The 15,293-nt window shown below is 43.0% G+C and overlaps 1 protein-coding gene across 3 annotated transcripts in view; it reads right to left on the bottom strand.

The window, feature by feature from the left end:
- EML4 (EMAP like 4) overlaps positions 1-15,293 on the bottom strand; it is a 150,273-nt gene that overhangs the window by 79,558 nt on the left and 55,422 nt on the right. Inside the window, exon 1 of one of the 3 annotated variants that reach the window (XM_063390769.1) lies at positions 8,012-8,565. The exons of the other annotated variants lie outside the window; for them this stretch is intronic. Within the exon in view, the coding sequence (XP_063246839.1) occupies positions 8,012-8,519 (508 nt within the window). The 5' untranslated portion in view covers positions 8,520-8,565. Of the gene's footprint in view, positions 1-8,011; positions 8,566-15,293 lie in introns of those variants that run through there. 3 annotated transcript variants of the gene reach the window in all.

Here is a 15,293-nt window from a genome sequence, read left to right as displayed (position 1 = left end):
GCTTTGTCCATCCCACTGGGCAGCATCTCCTGCAGAAGGCACTCCTTATCCCAGCTCTGCCATACAAATGCTACCCTCACTGCTACAGGGGATACCATCTCACAGCCACTCAAACTCTCCTGTGTCTTGTAAGCAAGAACAGACACAAGGTTTGGTTTTGATATTTTTAAAAGGCCACTGTTTCTTAGAAATAGGAGACCAAAGCTCTCTAATCACAAACTCGATCCACTTGCAAAGCAGTAGTCAAAATCCTGCTTTTATTTACCTTCACCAAGAGGCTTCCATAGCTTCTGCAACTGCTTGCAGCTTTGGTATTAGAGGAACATCTCTACAACAGCTCCTGTTTACAGCAGGTGGAACCAAATCCACAGCAGCTTGGTTTGGTTGGGGTTTTTTTGCAGAGAAAAGAACTAACCCATGTGCATAAAGACTAGTCATACTGTAGATACAGCTAAGCTATCTGCTTGATTTCAAGCATAAAGCACATGGTTCCCACACAGCCAACCTGGAAGGTGGTATCTGCAACTACTCATCACATGTTAGTCACAATCTCCAGTTTGGTTACTACACAGGAGGAACTACTGAGAAATAAATGGAATATCTGCACATTGTCTGTCAGAGAAAACACCAAAGGCCAGAGAGCAATAAGTGTCTATACTGGTGAAAGTCAACAGCCACCCTCAAAAAGGGGGGGTGAGTAAAAATACAACTAAACTGACTGGTTCTTCAGTTAAGCTCTTTTCATTTTGTTATGTTAGCAGTTAAACAGCCCTGGTGAAGTAAAAGCTGTAAACAAGGTGTGGGTGGAAAGCATTGCTCTCACCTTTCCTGCTGCTGTGGCTGCTGCCTGACAGGAGACTGGCTGTCCTGCAACACACTGCTTCTCAAGAGCTGTAGAAATGTTAATATTAACATTTGTTATTTTGCAAAGATAGTCTTTTAGACAATCCAGACTGCAGATCTGTCACCAAGCGTTGCTGCACTCTCCTTAGCAAGGACACTATCAACAAGTTCTCACAAATGCTCTATAAACAAATGAGGTAATTGTGAAACAGATTTAATTTATGACAAGGAAGAACTCTTGAACAGCATGGCAGACATCTGTGTGTGACTGCAAATCTATTTCATAAAGCTGCAGTTAGGTTGCTTCTGCAGAAATGAATATATAAAAATGAAGCCAGTTTCAATTACAATTTCAGTTGCTAATCCTGGCATTATTACACCCAAAACGGAAAACTCCCCAGAAAAGGGAGGAATTAAGTCTCACCTTTATTTAGGCCAAACCACAGAGCAGATTTCAGAATGGAGACAAAGCAAAGCAAGCACAAACACTTGGAAACAGTGCTGCATGATGCTACAACTTCCCAGAGAAAAATCAATTACTGAACAGAACACTTTGATTGACATAGGCAGAAATTGAAATTCTAAAATTTCACCTTGAAGGTATTTTATGTAGAAGACCTATACAAAATGGAACTATCACAATCACTGTTGATAAGTTACATGCATGTGTGCATGGAATTTGCTTATACAGGAAAAATGCCTTTCTGTAGGGATACTTTTTCTTCTCAAAGGATCCTATAGGGAAACACACTTCTGTGTAGAATGTTTGCCAAATTTTGTCCACTCAAAAGGGCTGTATCTATCAAAATTACTTAAGTACATCGCATTCTGTATCATAAACAGATGACCTAGCTGATCTTCCTACAGATGGGGTCTCTGAAGCATAAAAAATCTTCAGGTTTCTTTTCCCACTGTTTGCTACAAAGCAGCAGTTTTTAGGTAAAAAAATGCAGCCCTGCAAACAGCAATAGTGACTGATCCTGGATATGCCCAATACGTAGTATAAACACTACAAGAGCTACAAATATTTGACAGGAACACAAGGCTTGAATATGGTTGGGACTAAGTTAACAGCAGTGTCACAAATTACAAGTTGCATTTTTTCTCATTTTCTTCTTTCTTCCTCAAAATTAAGGCATTAATTAATCAGGACCTGATAACAATGAAAGCCACCTCCAAAAGAGAAATTCTTATTTGCTAAAGGACACAATCTCAAAAAAAAGCAGGAACGTTTTTCTGCAGAAGTACACGAACACTAACACAACCAGAGAGCCTCTGAATTACCATTCAACCCAGCACTGCCACATGAGCTGCTGGTCCCTTGCAGAACTATGCCAAAGCTCTTCTCTGGTTAACACCTCCAGCTTTTCATAGCAATGCCCGGTTAGGCCTGCCTGAACCCACAGAAATAAAATTTACAGATTTTTTACTACTATACTCCAAAGCAAAGTGAAAAGTACTCTAGAAAAAGCTACATATTGTACATCTCCAGTGTTTGTAATTCAGTTTCATTCTTCTTTTTTAAACCCTGGAGATTTGTATTTGTTTGATAACTGTAGAGGGAACAATCTAAAGCCCAAAAGATAATAGTTACTCTGAAAGCAGCTATTAACTTAAACAACTGAATTATCTAGTTTATTCCACTAATGCTTATGTTTTAGGACTGATTAATTCCACATACACTTACTAAGCATTAGCTATGCTAATTCAGCTATTTATATATATAAAAGAACCATCCAGGAGGATAATATTTCTTCTTAATACTGCCAACCAAAATAGCAGGATCCTTCATGCATGAAAAATATTCTTCCCACCACAACAGAATAACATCAACAGAAACAAAATTATTTTATAACTTTTCATCATCTTCTAACCTTTTCAATAATCTTATTTGAAACTTCTATTTTGTTTTTAACAAAATACATTTTTTGGGCTGCAACCTGGGATACGGCCACATAAACCAGCAGGAAGCGAGCCCAAGAGAGAGTTAACAGCATCACAGCTTCCATGTAGTAACTACTCAAGCACACTGCTCTTACTCAAGACTGAATGCCAGCTTGTTTAACCTACTAATCCACATTTACTAACCCTCTGTGTCAACACGCTCCAAGTTTCCGCCTTCACTTAGCCCTCTGCAGCTCCCGTGCAAGCCCACGCTCTGACTAGGTGTGACCATTCTTGCAGCCTGCAAGCGGCACAGGACAAAGTTCTCATGGCAGAGCGCCCCGTGACACGCAACATCTACACCTGGGGAGCTGGGGAAGACCTCCCAGAAAGGTGGAGAGGACAAGGGACCCTGCCACAGCACAGCCAGGAGCACAGCTCTGCCCCCACTGAACAAAATGTCCAGTTAGTATTATTTATAGTACAGACAGAGTGATATTTTTAAAAGTTTGAACTGCACACTGTAAAGAAAAAAAGGTTTTTCCTCAAAAATTTTTCCTCCTTCCTCCTTTTTTCCTCCTTCTCTGCAGCTTTTCATTTCATTACATGCCTAAAGGTTTCCTTGATTGCAAAAATGCATAGAATGGGCAATTAGAGAATTTCTTCAGTGAAAGCCATTAGATGTTTTCTTTTGTTCAATGTTGTTCCTAAATAATTATTCCAGAATCTGAAGTTGAAAGCAAGCAGAAGCACTGGGAGACACCGAGTTTTTTCTTTACACTGAGATCAAATCAAAAGTCAAAGCAACAAATTGTTCTAATTTTAGTATTGATTCAGTCTGTAGTACTACTGTCTTGGGTGTGGTTTCATTTGTTCTTAATCCAGCCAAACTGTGGGCTGCTGCTAAAAGGGGTGATTTTCCTTGGAGGATCATGCTGGTTTTTTCTGCCCCAGTGTCTGCTGCAGGACATAATTTTTGGTGGCTACCTAAGAGAAAACTTTTTCCACCCTCAGTTAGTTTTCAGTTGGATCAGCTCGCTGGCCAGCTTCTGCCAAACCCCTGCCCAACAGCTCTCAGGGCCGCTCTGCCGCCACGCACGCAACGTAATCCCGGCACAGCAACTGCACACCATCAGTGCAAACCATCCAGGGTGACACTTAGAGGGGAAAAAATCAGAGCTGCACCATCTAAGAAAAACAACCTCAAAAAAATACCTTAATGCTCAAGACATTGTGGCATTCATTTACCAAGTCAAGTCATGCAAAAACCTGAAGGGCCAACTCAAACCAGGTTCTCATGGAAGTGAACGCTCCCTTTGATGCATTTCACAGGTATCAGAAATTAGACCATGGGTATTACCATGGTTTTAAATGCGTCTGAAGAGCTTCACAGGCAAACAAGGGCAAACCCCAACAAATTCATGCATTTTTAGAACATACAAAGAACAAGAAGAGAGGTAGAGATTTCCCTTGGTCAAACTGGAAGAGAAGAGCAAAGCAAGAAGACATGTCACCTAAATCCTGTTTTTACGATGCATAAGGGCATCTTCTCATCACGCAATAAAGAACTGTGACTAATGGCTGTCATGTCTGGTTATTCCTTCTTCCCTGCTCACAGGGCAGGAGCTGCATGTCCAGCACTTTTTCTGTATTTCTTTGCCAGTTCTGCTCTCAAAGCTGTTCTGGCTCCATACCAAAGGATCAGGTTGAAGAAGCCTGCTGCAAGAGGGAAGTTTCCAATGCCACCTCTTTCGTGCTGAACTTCTGTGTGAAGCAAGGGTGTGATGCAGGGTTCATAAAGATACTTTTTTAATTACGGCATTACTCAAAATTTGAGAGCAAAGACTTGGTGCCAAGCAACTGTTTGCAGTCTGAGCCTTTCTAGCTGACCTTTAATGACAAGTTTGCTGCGTCAACTCCACCTCTGACATTTCACCAATTTCGATACTTCAGCAATTTCCAAGTGTGGCTTGCAGTTACTTCAACTTGCAATTACTTTCTGTTACTGCTAAAGAACGCTAACCATTACCCTGCACAAGTTACTATTATCTCCTCAACCCCCTTCTGATGACTAATACACGTTCCTAGAACTGTTAGGAGCCAGCTAGAGATCTGAACTGGCAAGACAGAAAAAATGCTACCCAAAAATGATACTACAGTTGTAAAAGGTAACTATGAAGTTAAAGAAATTAGACTCCTATTGAGGCAAGTTATTGGCTTTCTAAATAGTGTGAGATGAAAACCCCTCCCAACCTTTACTGTATTTGCAATTTTATGTTGTGTACACATAGCACTGCATGCACTAGAAAGAAAAAGGCTCCTGTAATACCCAAATACTTACAGCACAGTCCCTTATGTCAGACACTAACTCAGATAAAATACTTTTACACCAGCACCTGTGCAGGGAAGCAAGGCAGCAGGAACAGCAGCATGTGCCAGCCACTGTCACTGCCTGCCAGCGAGGCAGGTGGCAAAGCCACTGCCAGTCAAGGTGCCCTCCACAGCACAGTGACAGTCCCTGGCCAGAGGCACCAAGCCCAAGGCAAAGGCAGTGTCAGCCCCGGAGAAACCCCGCAGAGCCACTGACACAGCCCCACCTTTGCCATCGATGTCTCCAGCAACTGGCCAATCCCCACTGGGAAAAAACCCCAAGCAAACTCTGCTAGCCTTAACGTTAAAGGCAAGTACATACAAATCAAGAGTCTGAAAGCAATCAAGCTTAAAAATACTGGGATGTTGGAGTTCGTTTTTTCCCCTGTTTATAAATAGCAGTTTCAATGCCAAGTGTCACTGGAGGCAAATATTTAATCTAGAAGCATGCTAACTGAAGATTTGTTTGCAGGTAATATTTCCTTTGGTCAAACTGAAAATTTCTGATCTGTACTGTGTGAGATAAATCCCAGCCCATATCCAATTTGATAGCTGTGCGCTTCCTAAGGGACAGGCCTTGCCTTAGCTTTAATTATAAAAGGCTAATTTGAAAAAGGAGAAAAAAAGAAGTCTTTCCTACTGACACCAGGCAAGCTTTTTAAATAATTTGATTAGGTTGCCTATCAGCATTTGTACCCCATATGTTAAAAGGAAATTCTAGTTCTCTACTGCTGAATAAGGAATTAATTTTTAGCTTTGGCAAGAAATGGGCAATGAGATGTATGTACAATGACATCTGTGCACAAAACAAATCACAATTAAAGGTAGAAAAGTTTCTATAGAAAAGTATATCACTATAGGATACTAATTTTAAAAAAAAAAAAGTTATACCCAAACCCCTTACCTGAAATATCCGACTGTTAGCATAAAGTCTTAAGCTCCTTTAAATAAAGCAAGAATGAGCATGTATGGCCCAACAAAAAGAAGAAAAAAAAAATACTGTCTATAACTTAATCTCAGGCTTCTCCATACTTGTTACCAGTGCAAAGTTGCTAAAAGTCCTCAAGGCTGAAGTTAGAAATTTCACAGGAACAAAGCACTTGTTGATTCTCCATCATACCAGTTTCTTATCACTCCAGCTTTACACGCAAGTCAACACACAGTCATTGGAAAACCTGATATAAAGGTATATTAGGTTTAACTGTACAAGTAGGAATCAAGTTTTAAATCAACAAAACACACTACTCTGCTAAGAATATCCAAAGCCACATTTTCTTTTAATTACGAATGCTAACTCTTATACAGCAAAATGTTCAGTCTTTTATCAAGGTTTTAATAATTTCCTAAAACACAGAAAAAAAAATAAAACATACGCATTCAGAATAGAATGTATTTCTTGCATCTTAATCTGGTAATTAAATCTCTTAATACAAACCTCAAAGGTAAATTCACAATGTCACACTCACTTTGGAACTTCAAGATATGTCTCAAGCTGCAGTTTGAGAAACTGACACGTTTTTTACAGACAATCACAGAAACTCTTTTTACAAGCCATTAAAGTCAGTAGAAATGTTGGCCACACAGAGCTCTACATATTGGTAACAAAGCTCCAAGCTATAGCCATAAAAAAATGCTGGCTTTTGAATTTTGTTCTGAAGACAAACAGCTAAACATTAGCTCTTCTTTTCTACAGTAAAAATCCTTACAAGCCTGCAAAAAGCTCATACAAAGCACTTACAGTGTTAACATTTCCAGTTTACCCTCCCCTCTTTCTTGAGGGTTGCAACATCTTGAATTCTAAACCAAATGCTTTGAATTCTGAAGAAGATACAGTACAGTGCACATTGCTCACTCTAACAAAGTACACTGTAACAATGTCGCTCCTTTCTTTCTCTAAACGCCTATAGAAATCTATGCATTAAGCACTTGCTCTTTTTTTTAGGAAACTTTTCTGTGGACCATCGTATTTTCGGCCGTGCGTGTAAGATTTAGCATGCGAGATGCTGCTTTTGTATCCAAACTGCACGGCGTGAATCAGCAAACAAAGAACGGGTGCTCGCTGACGTCTGCTTCATTCGCAGCAAAACACTTCCACTCCTGCACAAGAGGAACACGCTTTATCTCTGACAGGATTTCTTGCTTAGGGCTATTTGGTTGGTTGGTCTTTTTAACACCCTACAGTTTTGGTAGCTACAGTCAGAACACTACAATTATTCACCTAATTTGCAAGCAAGAGAGACTGTTTTGATAGGTTTAAAGAAAGGAAACATGCCTTGAATTATTTCATTTTTACTATGACAATGGTAAAATAAAGGGAGAACGGGGCAACCCCTTAGTTCTGAAGGGCAAATACAGGTTCCCCAGTCAGAGGAAGCTGCAGCAGGCGCACTCCTGCTCTCCCCAGGCTGAACGAGCCTTTACTGCCGCCTGCCTGAGGCCCGGCGAGTCCCGCCGGGGCTTCTCCGGCTTTTCCTCCGGAGAGCGTCAAACCGAGCGCTCCGCGGGAAAGGCTGGCCCGGCAGAGCCGCGCTTCCACCAGGGCTGCCAAAGGTCCTTCGCACGGAACTCGCCTGTCCCAGCCCCGGGCCGAAGGGACCCACGCTGCTCCGCGCCTCCTGTCCAGCGAGCATTGACTTCACCTTTATCGCCCTGTCGCCTCCTCCGCTGTCCCGATTTTATTTACTCATCTTTTAAAAATCAATTTTCTCGCGGTGCGATGCCGCACGGCAGCGCGCCCCGCAGCCCCGGGCGGGCACAGCTCGGGGGCTGCTGACGGAGAGCGGGGTCAGCCTCACACCTCGCAGGAGCTCACAGGCGTCCCTTTCTCCCCCTGCAGGGCTGGGGAACGCGGAGCGGGGAGCGCTGGGCACCGCTCCGAGCGAGCCCTCCCGGCGCGGGCAGCGCGGTACTTTACCCGTGCAGAAGGCGGCGAGCGCCGAGGGGTCGCAGGCTGCGGCCAGGCAGGACAAGCCTTCCTCCATCCCTCCGGCCCCGCCGCGCCTCAGCGACGCTCCCGCGCCCCGGCCCGGCCGTGCCCAGCACGCGGTCCCGGACACCGAGCCCTGCCGGAGCGAGCGGGGCCGGGGGCGGGCCGGGCCGGGGAGGGGCCGCCCGCAGGCGGCGGCCACGGGCGGGCTGCGGCGGGGCCGGGGGCCTGCGCGGCGGGGAAGCGCGGCCCGCCGAGCCGCTCCCGGACCGGAGAGCGGCAGCCGCCCGCACACGGGCAGCGTCCTGCAGCCTGTCCACGGGGAACCGCAGCGATCGGGAACACACAGCCCCGGCCCGCGGCCACCGCGCCGCACGGCGCTCACGGTGCGCTGCACGGACCGCAGACAGCCCGCAGCCATCGGTCTGTCCGCGCTCGGGCATAAAGAACCACCACCGACCAAGGACAACACCCTCGGGAGATGCAGATAAACCATCGCTGTTTCAGAGCATGTCTGTCTGTCTGTCAGAGGCGGCACACGGCTATCGCCAGGCACGGCGCGACACGAGGAGCGACAGGAGCAGTGACACGCGGAGTTCACACGCGGGGGAAGAAGGGGGCAGCAGTTTGCTCAGTATTATATTGGAATATTTTTCACATGACGTCGTTTCGAGACGAAAAAGCAATGACATCACTGGTAATATACTCATATCCATTATATGAAAACTAAGCAAAATATCACGGCTTCAAAGCCGCAGCTTTGCAAAGCTATCATCCCGTTCAGCAGAAGGGAACTCCTATTACAAACGCATTACAATCTATTTAATGTGATCATGATTTTGTCTGTCTTGCAAGACGAAGCACAGCCAGATGAGAACTAATGAATGCAACATGTGTTCATTCTTTTGGTAGCCGTGCCTGAAGCCAATTGGCAGAATGACTACAGCAAGATAAATGTCAAAACAAAACTATTTGTGAATATGTACTGCATGTATTTTGACTCTTCTACTATCACACTTGAAATAGTTTATTATTTTCGAGATTTGCAAGCATATTAAATAATTCTGGATGAAAGTTTAGATTTCCAGACAACAGTGGGATAGTAAAAAAAAAAAAAAGGGGGGGGGGGAAGGGAAGTCCAGGTTTCCATTCAAAAAAACGAGGGGCACCACTGTTTTTCCACAACCAGAAATGGTTGATGAGAAGGTTAATAGGTTCATAAGAACACACATTATTGGGACAGCACACAACTGGGTTTGTGTGCTTTCCCCAGGATCAGCAATCTACATAACTACAGTAGTATATTTCTTTTCCAGCAGCTCCTGATCGACTGGAGGAATCGACCTCTGCAGTGATCTAAAAAAAGAGATGGCAGTCAGCTGAACACAACTCTGCAGTATGAAGTCAGCCAGACATCTACTGTGATTAATAAAAGGGAAAAGGACTAGGAAACTGCCTGGTGGAAGACAAAAAAGCCTAAAAGGCAAGGGCACACAGTTAAGGACCCTAATGAAGCCATGGGCCTGAACACACAGCTGTGGCACTGGGACTGACCAAGAGCCCATGTTCCCAACTTGTCCCAACCCCTATGGTACATCAAGTCAGTAAACAATCCTAACTGCAAGACAAAACACCGAGTCTTACCTTGGGTGGGTTGGGCAGACAGAATAATTTAACACACACACTTCGGTATCCTTTCAAACTCAACATGCTTCCCAATACAACTATGAAGCCTTGGAAGAAATGACAGGCAAAATGCCCCCTGAGGCCAAACAGATATTGCAGGGACTGGTTAGACAAGCACCAAGAGCAGAAAGAGGCTTGATTTGCAATCTTAAGTGGCCATTAGTGCTCTGTGCAATGGGACATTACATGCAACTGGCAAAAAGCACCCAATGTACTTCACACCAATAAATTTCTTAGAGAATATATCAATTTTGAAGTAAGTAAATCACATAATATTAAAAAAGTTAGGCTCTCTTATTATAAAATGAGTACAAAACACTGCTATTTCTGGGTGTCTTAAACAGAGCTTAGTGTCTGCTCCATCAAAAGCATACGGGATGAGGCAGAAGGAACCAAAGCAAATGTCAGAGCACCATCAGAATGATCCTCGGAACTGTAACTTTTGAAACAAGACTTCAGAAGGCCCAGTGCATTCAGATCACCCTGAAAATGGCAGAAACACTCTGAACCCACCCATCTCCTGTTCCCTGTTCAGTGGAAGACTTGATCAAAATTCCTCAAGCTGTAGGACTTTCCACTCTTCTATCATACCTATCCTTCTAAGCCACCTATCTTCAACAGCTGTCCATCTCTACACTTTTCAAGCCTAAGCACCATCTGAGGTTCCTCTTCCCTGCTGCTACTTAACATGAAAGGTGGGTGACAAAGAAGTGCTCTTCTTAAGTATTTAAGATAGGCATAAATAATGAAAAAAATACTTAAAATATGGCACATACCAAAATAAAACACATACACCATGTAAGTTTTTGCTTAGGAAAAAAGACTCTCAGATTATTAGCAGTACAAAGTGCATTGCTACACCATGAAAAAAACTAACAAACATTCCTCCATCTAACAAAATAAAGCCTGTTAGAGACCAGGAACAAAGCTCTGCACACTGTACAAGTACTGATTAGTTCATTGCTTGTTTATCCACAACATACAGATATTTAGGAACACCACACATCTGGTGCTGAACAGTGAATGTCTCAAAGACTGCAGCAGCACCAGTTTATGACTGTAGAAAAGGAATTATTTTAGACATACTTCAGATTTTCCTGAGTCAAAAAACCACTCGAATGTGCCTTTTCTTCAGAGGAGGGAGCAAATTGCTCCTCCAGCTTTTGAAGACAGACACGGGAAGGCATGAACTCTTTGGAGTCACCACTTCCATGTGAAAAGGAGGACAAAGCAGGTCCCTGTGGGTCCATACCCAAAATATTACCTTTCAGTCACCCACAGCTAACTGAAGAAACCAGAGGTGACCCCACCAAAGCCATCATGTCCCCAGGTCCAGAACAGACACTTGTCCCCAGGACTACTTTAGTCCTTAAAGAGAAAAAAAGGGGATATTCTCTATTGAGCTTCCTTGGCAAGTGATACTGCTCCTAAGAAAGTACCTGCCATATGAAATTTGGAAATCTGTTTTCACAGAAAAAGGGTTTCTTAATTTCCTTCAGATTTAGGAGATTTCACATCCAAGAGCTGCTGCATGAGGCAATCACAGTGTTATATTATATTCCATCCAGAAGATTACTGGAAACTCTCCCCATCTACCTTTTATTCATAAAAGCTGTGCTGTACCTAAACATCACAAAGTGCTAACTGTAGTGACACTGGTTTAATGCCTGTCTTTCTGTTGAACTGCAAGAGGGCAGCACTAGTTAATTTTATTTCCTCATATATATGAAATCAATCATGTTTCCACTTGCAAATTATCCTTCAATGATTTTGCTTTCTTCTTTCTGAAAACAAACTGCAGCAATGTTTCAGTTGGCAATTGACCTCACTGCCAAACAGTATCATCCTTTAGCAGCTGCATTCATTAGCTTTACCCCATAGAAAAGAGAGAATAAACATAATAACCACCCAATGCCTAAAGCCTTTTACTGCTTTATCTTTAGGGAGAAAAAATTCTGTCAGTTTGTTTTTAAACCTCTGTTATATCTGCTATCACCTAGCAAGCACAACAGACCAAAACCATCTCATCGGGTGAGACAAAATTATTAAGCAGTTTTACAAGACACACTTCAGTTGAGGATGCTCATTGCATCAAACCTGTTTCCAGCAGTACTTGAGAGGTGTTCAGAGGTTGTTTAGTGAGCTAGCAAGGACAAGGATGATCCAGCAGGATCCAGTGCTCCCTTGAACACCTGTGGGATATGGCAGCTTCTGCTGGCTCTTTTTCACTCCAGGTGCTGGGCACTGCAATAAACCCTAATAAAGTTCCACTCTCTGAAGCATTAATTCCAAGAGTGATGAAAAGCAGGACCTTTGACTAGGATTAAGGTCACTAGGAGTTGGCATACAGCAGCACAACTGCTAAAATAAGCATCCCTGCCCTTCTCCTGCATCCTTCCCATTCTCATCCTGCTCCTGCCAACACAGCTCACGGGGCTGCACAAGGAAGCACACCAGGAGACTGAACAGCATGAAACTTAACTCATGAACAGCAGAACAGGGAAACTCACCAGGCCAGTCACACGGTGTGTGGCACAATGAGCCGTGCTGCTGCAGCTTAAGGGCAGTGGCAGCACCCTCTGGAGTGAGTGGTGGGAATCGTGTCTGTCTCTGCCCGTGGGTGACTTACGGAGGTTGTGAAGTAGTTACACTTGTAAATCGCATTTCATTGCCAGAAAACCCAGCAAAGTAGAGAACTGATACAGAAGAGAGTGAAGTCCCCAGGCAAGCAGTGCTAGGGTGGGGTGTGGCAGAGAGCATGCAGCAATGCCTGTGTGAAGTCCCTCACCACCCTCCTCCTAGACTCTGAACTGAGCTCCTTCATCCCAAGGCATTTCTCTCAAATGGAGATAGCATGCGGAAAACACGAGAAATAAGAGGTGTACGTTGGATCTTAAAAATGTCCTGAGGCTGTCCTCCACAACTAAACCATACCCAGCTTTAAACTAAACCATACTAAACCTAGGTCAGCCATCTTAGGAAAGTAATCTGAACGGGAAAATTTATTTTATATTTGTTGTCCAAAACCATGTTGCCTAATTTGAAAAAGAAAACCTTCAAACAATACAAAGCCCTCCAAAAGCAAAAGCATGTTTTAAGAATAACCACAGGAATGCCTATTTTTGTCTGGGGCGGGGGGGTTGCTGCTGCAGCAGCTGTGCCAACACGACGGAGGTGGCAGCAGGCTGATGTGGAGTGTAGGAAGGGTGGCAGTGTGTAAGGTTGGTATTTCACTGAGCATAACATCAAACCACAGCTGTAGCATGCCTTCCGCTGCCTGCCTGGAGCACTTGCATGCTGACTGCTTGCAGCTGCCTTCCTGCCTATCCGGCAGACAAGATGAAAAAGTGTTAAATCTGAAACACAGACACAAAAAGGTTTTTCTCCTGCAGATTTCATGTTAGGCATATGTTCCAGACCACATAAGCTAGGTGATGGCCCACGAAAATGTGCAACCCTGTCCATGAGGAAACAAAGAGTCTGAAGAGTAGCATCCTTGTTAGATACAAGGTCTGTATCTTTATGGATATAATCAGTTTCATCTCTGGTCAAGAACTGAGCTTCAACGCACAAGATTTGCATAAGTGGTATTTTTAAAAGTACAGGTAAATTGTACAAGGTTGTTGAATATGACTCATTTCCATTCTCTGAAAGTGATCAGCAAAAGTTTGATTAATAATGACAACTAACTGATGGTCTTTGTCATATCAAAGCTATGGTTATGGACAGGCTATGGTAAAATGACTGCTGTCTAATTATTTAGCTTATGCCAACAGAAAGATAAATATTGCTTCTGCCATGTAGAATTGGGGAAACAGCAGTGCAAAGACAATCTACAAACTGTTTTCTAATAAAGCACTTTCAAAAGAAAATAGCTACTTCTAGAAATACAACACTGCTTAAGAGTTGTGTATCCTTTCAGAAAATGATTAAATGTCATTCTTGCATGCCAAAACACCTCCAGATGCTGTTTTCTTAACACATTGCTGCAATGGTGACTACTTTTACTGCCTTTAATAGTAGTAAAAAATACCTAAGAGTTAAAAACCCAAGTGAATTTGGAAGAGCACACTATTTATGACAGAGACCAAGTGACACCAAGTTTCTTGTTTACTATCCACTCTGAAGTGCTGAGGAGGTAGAAATGCCTTTATGAAAAAACCCCCACCAAAAAGCACAATCCTTCCCACAAAGTTAGTTCTGATCAAGGATGTCCAGCACAAGACTTGTGGATGCAGAGGGCTGGCACAGTGGGTGCAGCTCAGCTGTGCCCTGCGATCACCCCGCCCCATCCCAAAGGGTGGCTCAGACATATGGCAAAGCCATGTAGGTGAGGGAAAAACCTCACAGGTGTCAGTCTGGCTTCATCTGGACTGACAGGAAAACCTTTTGGCTTCCAGACTTCTGCATACACCAGCTAACCCAAATCTTCCACCGAGGGGTGGGGTGATCATTTCCATTTGTGATCACACAGCAGAAACACAGCACCTCTTGTACTACCTAGTACATGCAAATGTGATGTAGGTGTCAGACCTTAAGCTATTACTCCACTTCAGAGTCTGACCTTATCAAAAGATCATTTACAGCCACACAGTTTTGACATATTATATATAACAGCTGTACAGTCCATAAATTAATTACCCTTCTGATGGCACAGGCTACCAAACAAAGTAGTTTAAAGGGAAACTGTAGAAACACTTTTATATTCATGTCATTCCTTTAAATTTACTTGACAACAGATTTTTGTACTCTTAAGGAAAATGGGTCACAATAATAAACATCACGTTTTATTTACAAATATGGGATTGAACTATTGTGAAATACCCAGGCATGTTTTAGGACCTATCCTATTGGAAAAACACACAAGATGCACAATTATGTTCTTTCAAAAATGCAAGTATGGAAATTTCTGTTTACATCTCTTGCTTTTCAGTAGTGTTCTCAGTATCCTAAAACTCGGTGAATATAAAATGGGAAGAACAAGCCATACTATTTCCACAAATTGCTTGATAAAAAATTGTCTTTAGAAGGAATCACATTGATCTACACACAGAAGTCAAAAGAGACCTTTCAACTAAGTTAAAAATAAAATCTGCCAGACTAGAAGTCATGCTTACTTGAAAGACTGAGGAACACTATGGACATTAACATATGGACATTAACATATGGACATTAACATATGGACATTAACATTCTTTTCTTCCTGTAGGAATAGTAGTATTACAAAAAACCTGGCGCAACTGATAGCTTTGCCAGTCTCTCTCTCTAGAGAGTAACCGAAGGACAGTAAGAGACAAGCACTCCACCATTTTTACTGGTAGCTCTTTCACAGGAGTCGAGACCAAGGTTAACTTTTGATTACAGAAGTATGTTGGTATTGCAAGAAAATTCAATAAGTCAGAAAAAAAAAATTTTACCTCTGGATCACCAATCCTGTTACGACAGCTAAAGGTCAAAGCAAGGAACAGACAGGCTAATTTCAAAGAGTGAGAAAAAGACAGAGGGAACTGTGATGTGCAGTAGAGGTCTAAAGGAACTGACAGACTGAACAGCTGTGTCATGACAAGGACACGCCACTCTACAG

The sequence above is a fragment of the Prinia subflava genome, chromosome 2 (assembly GCF_021018805.1).
Source record: "Prinia subflava isolate CZ2003 ecotype Zambia chromosome 2, Cam_Psub_1.2, whole genome shotgun sequence".
NCBI lineage: Eukaryota > Metazoa > Chordata > Aves > Passeriformes > Cisticolidae > Prinia > Prinia subflava.
The sequence above is the reverse complement of the archived record's forward strand: the minus strand, read 5'-3'. Positions and strand labels throughout refer to the sequence as shown.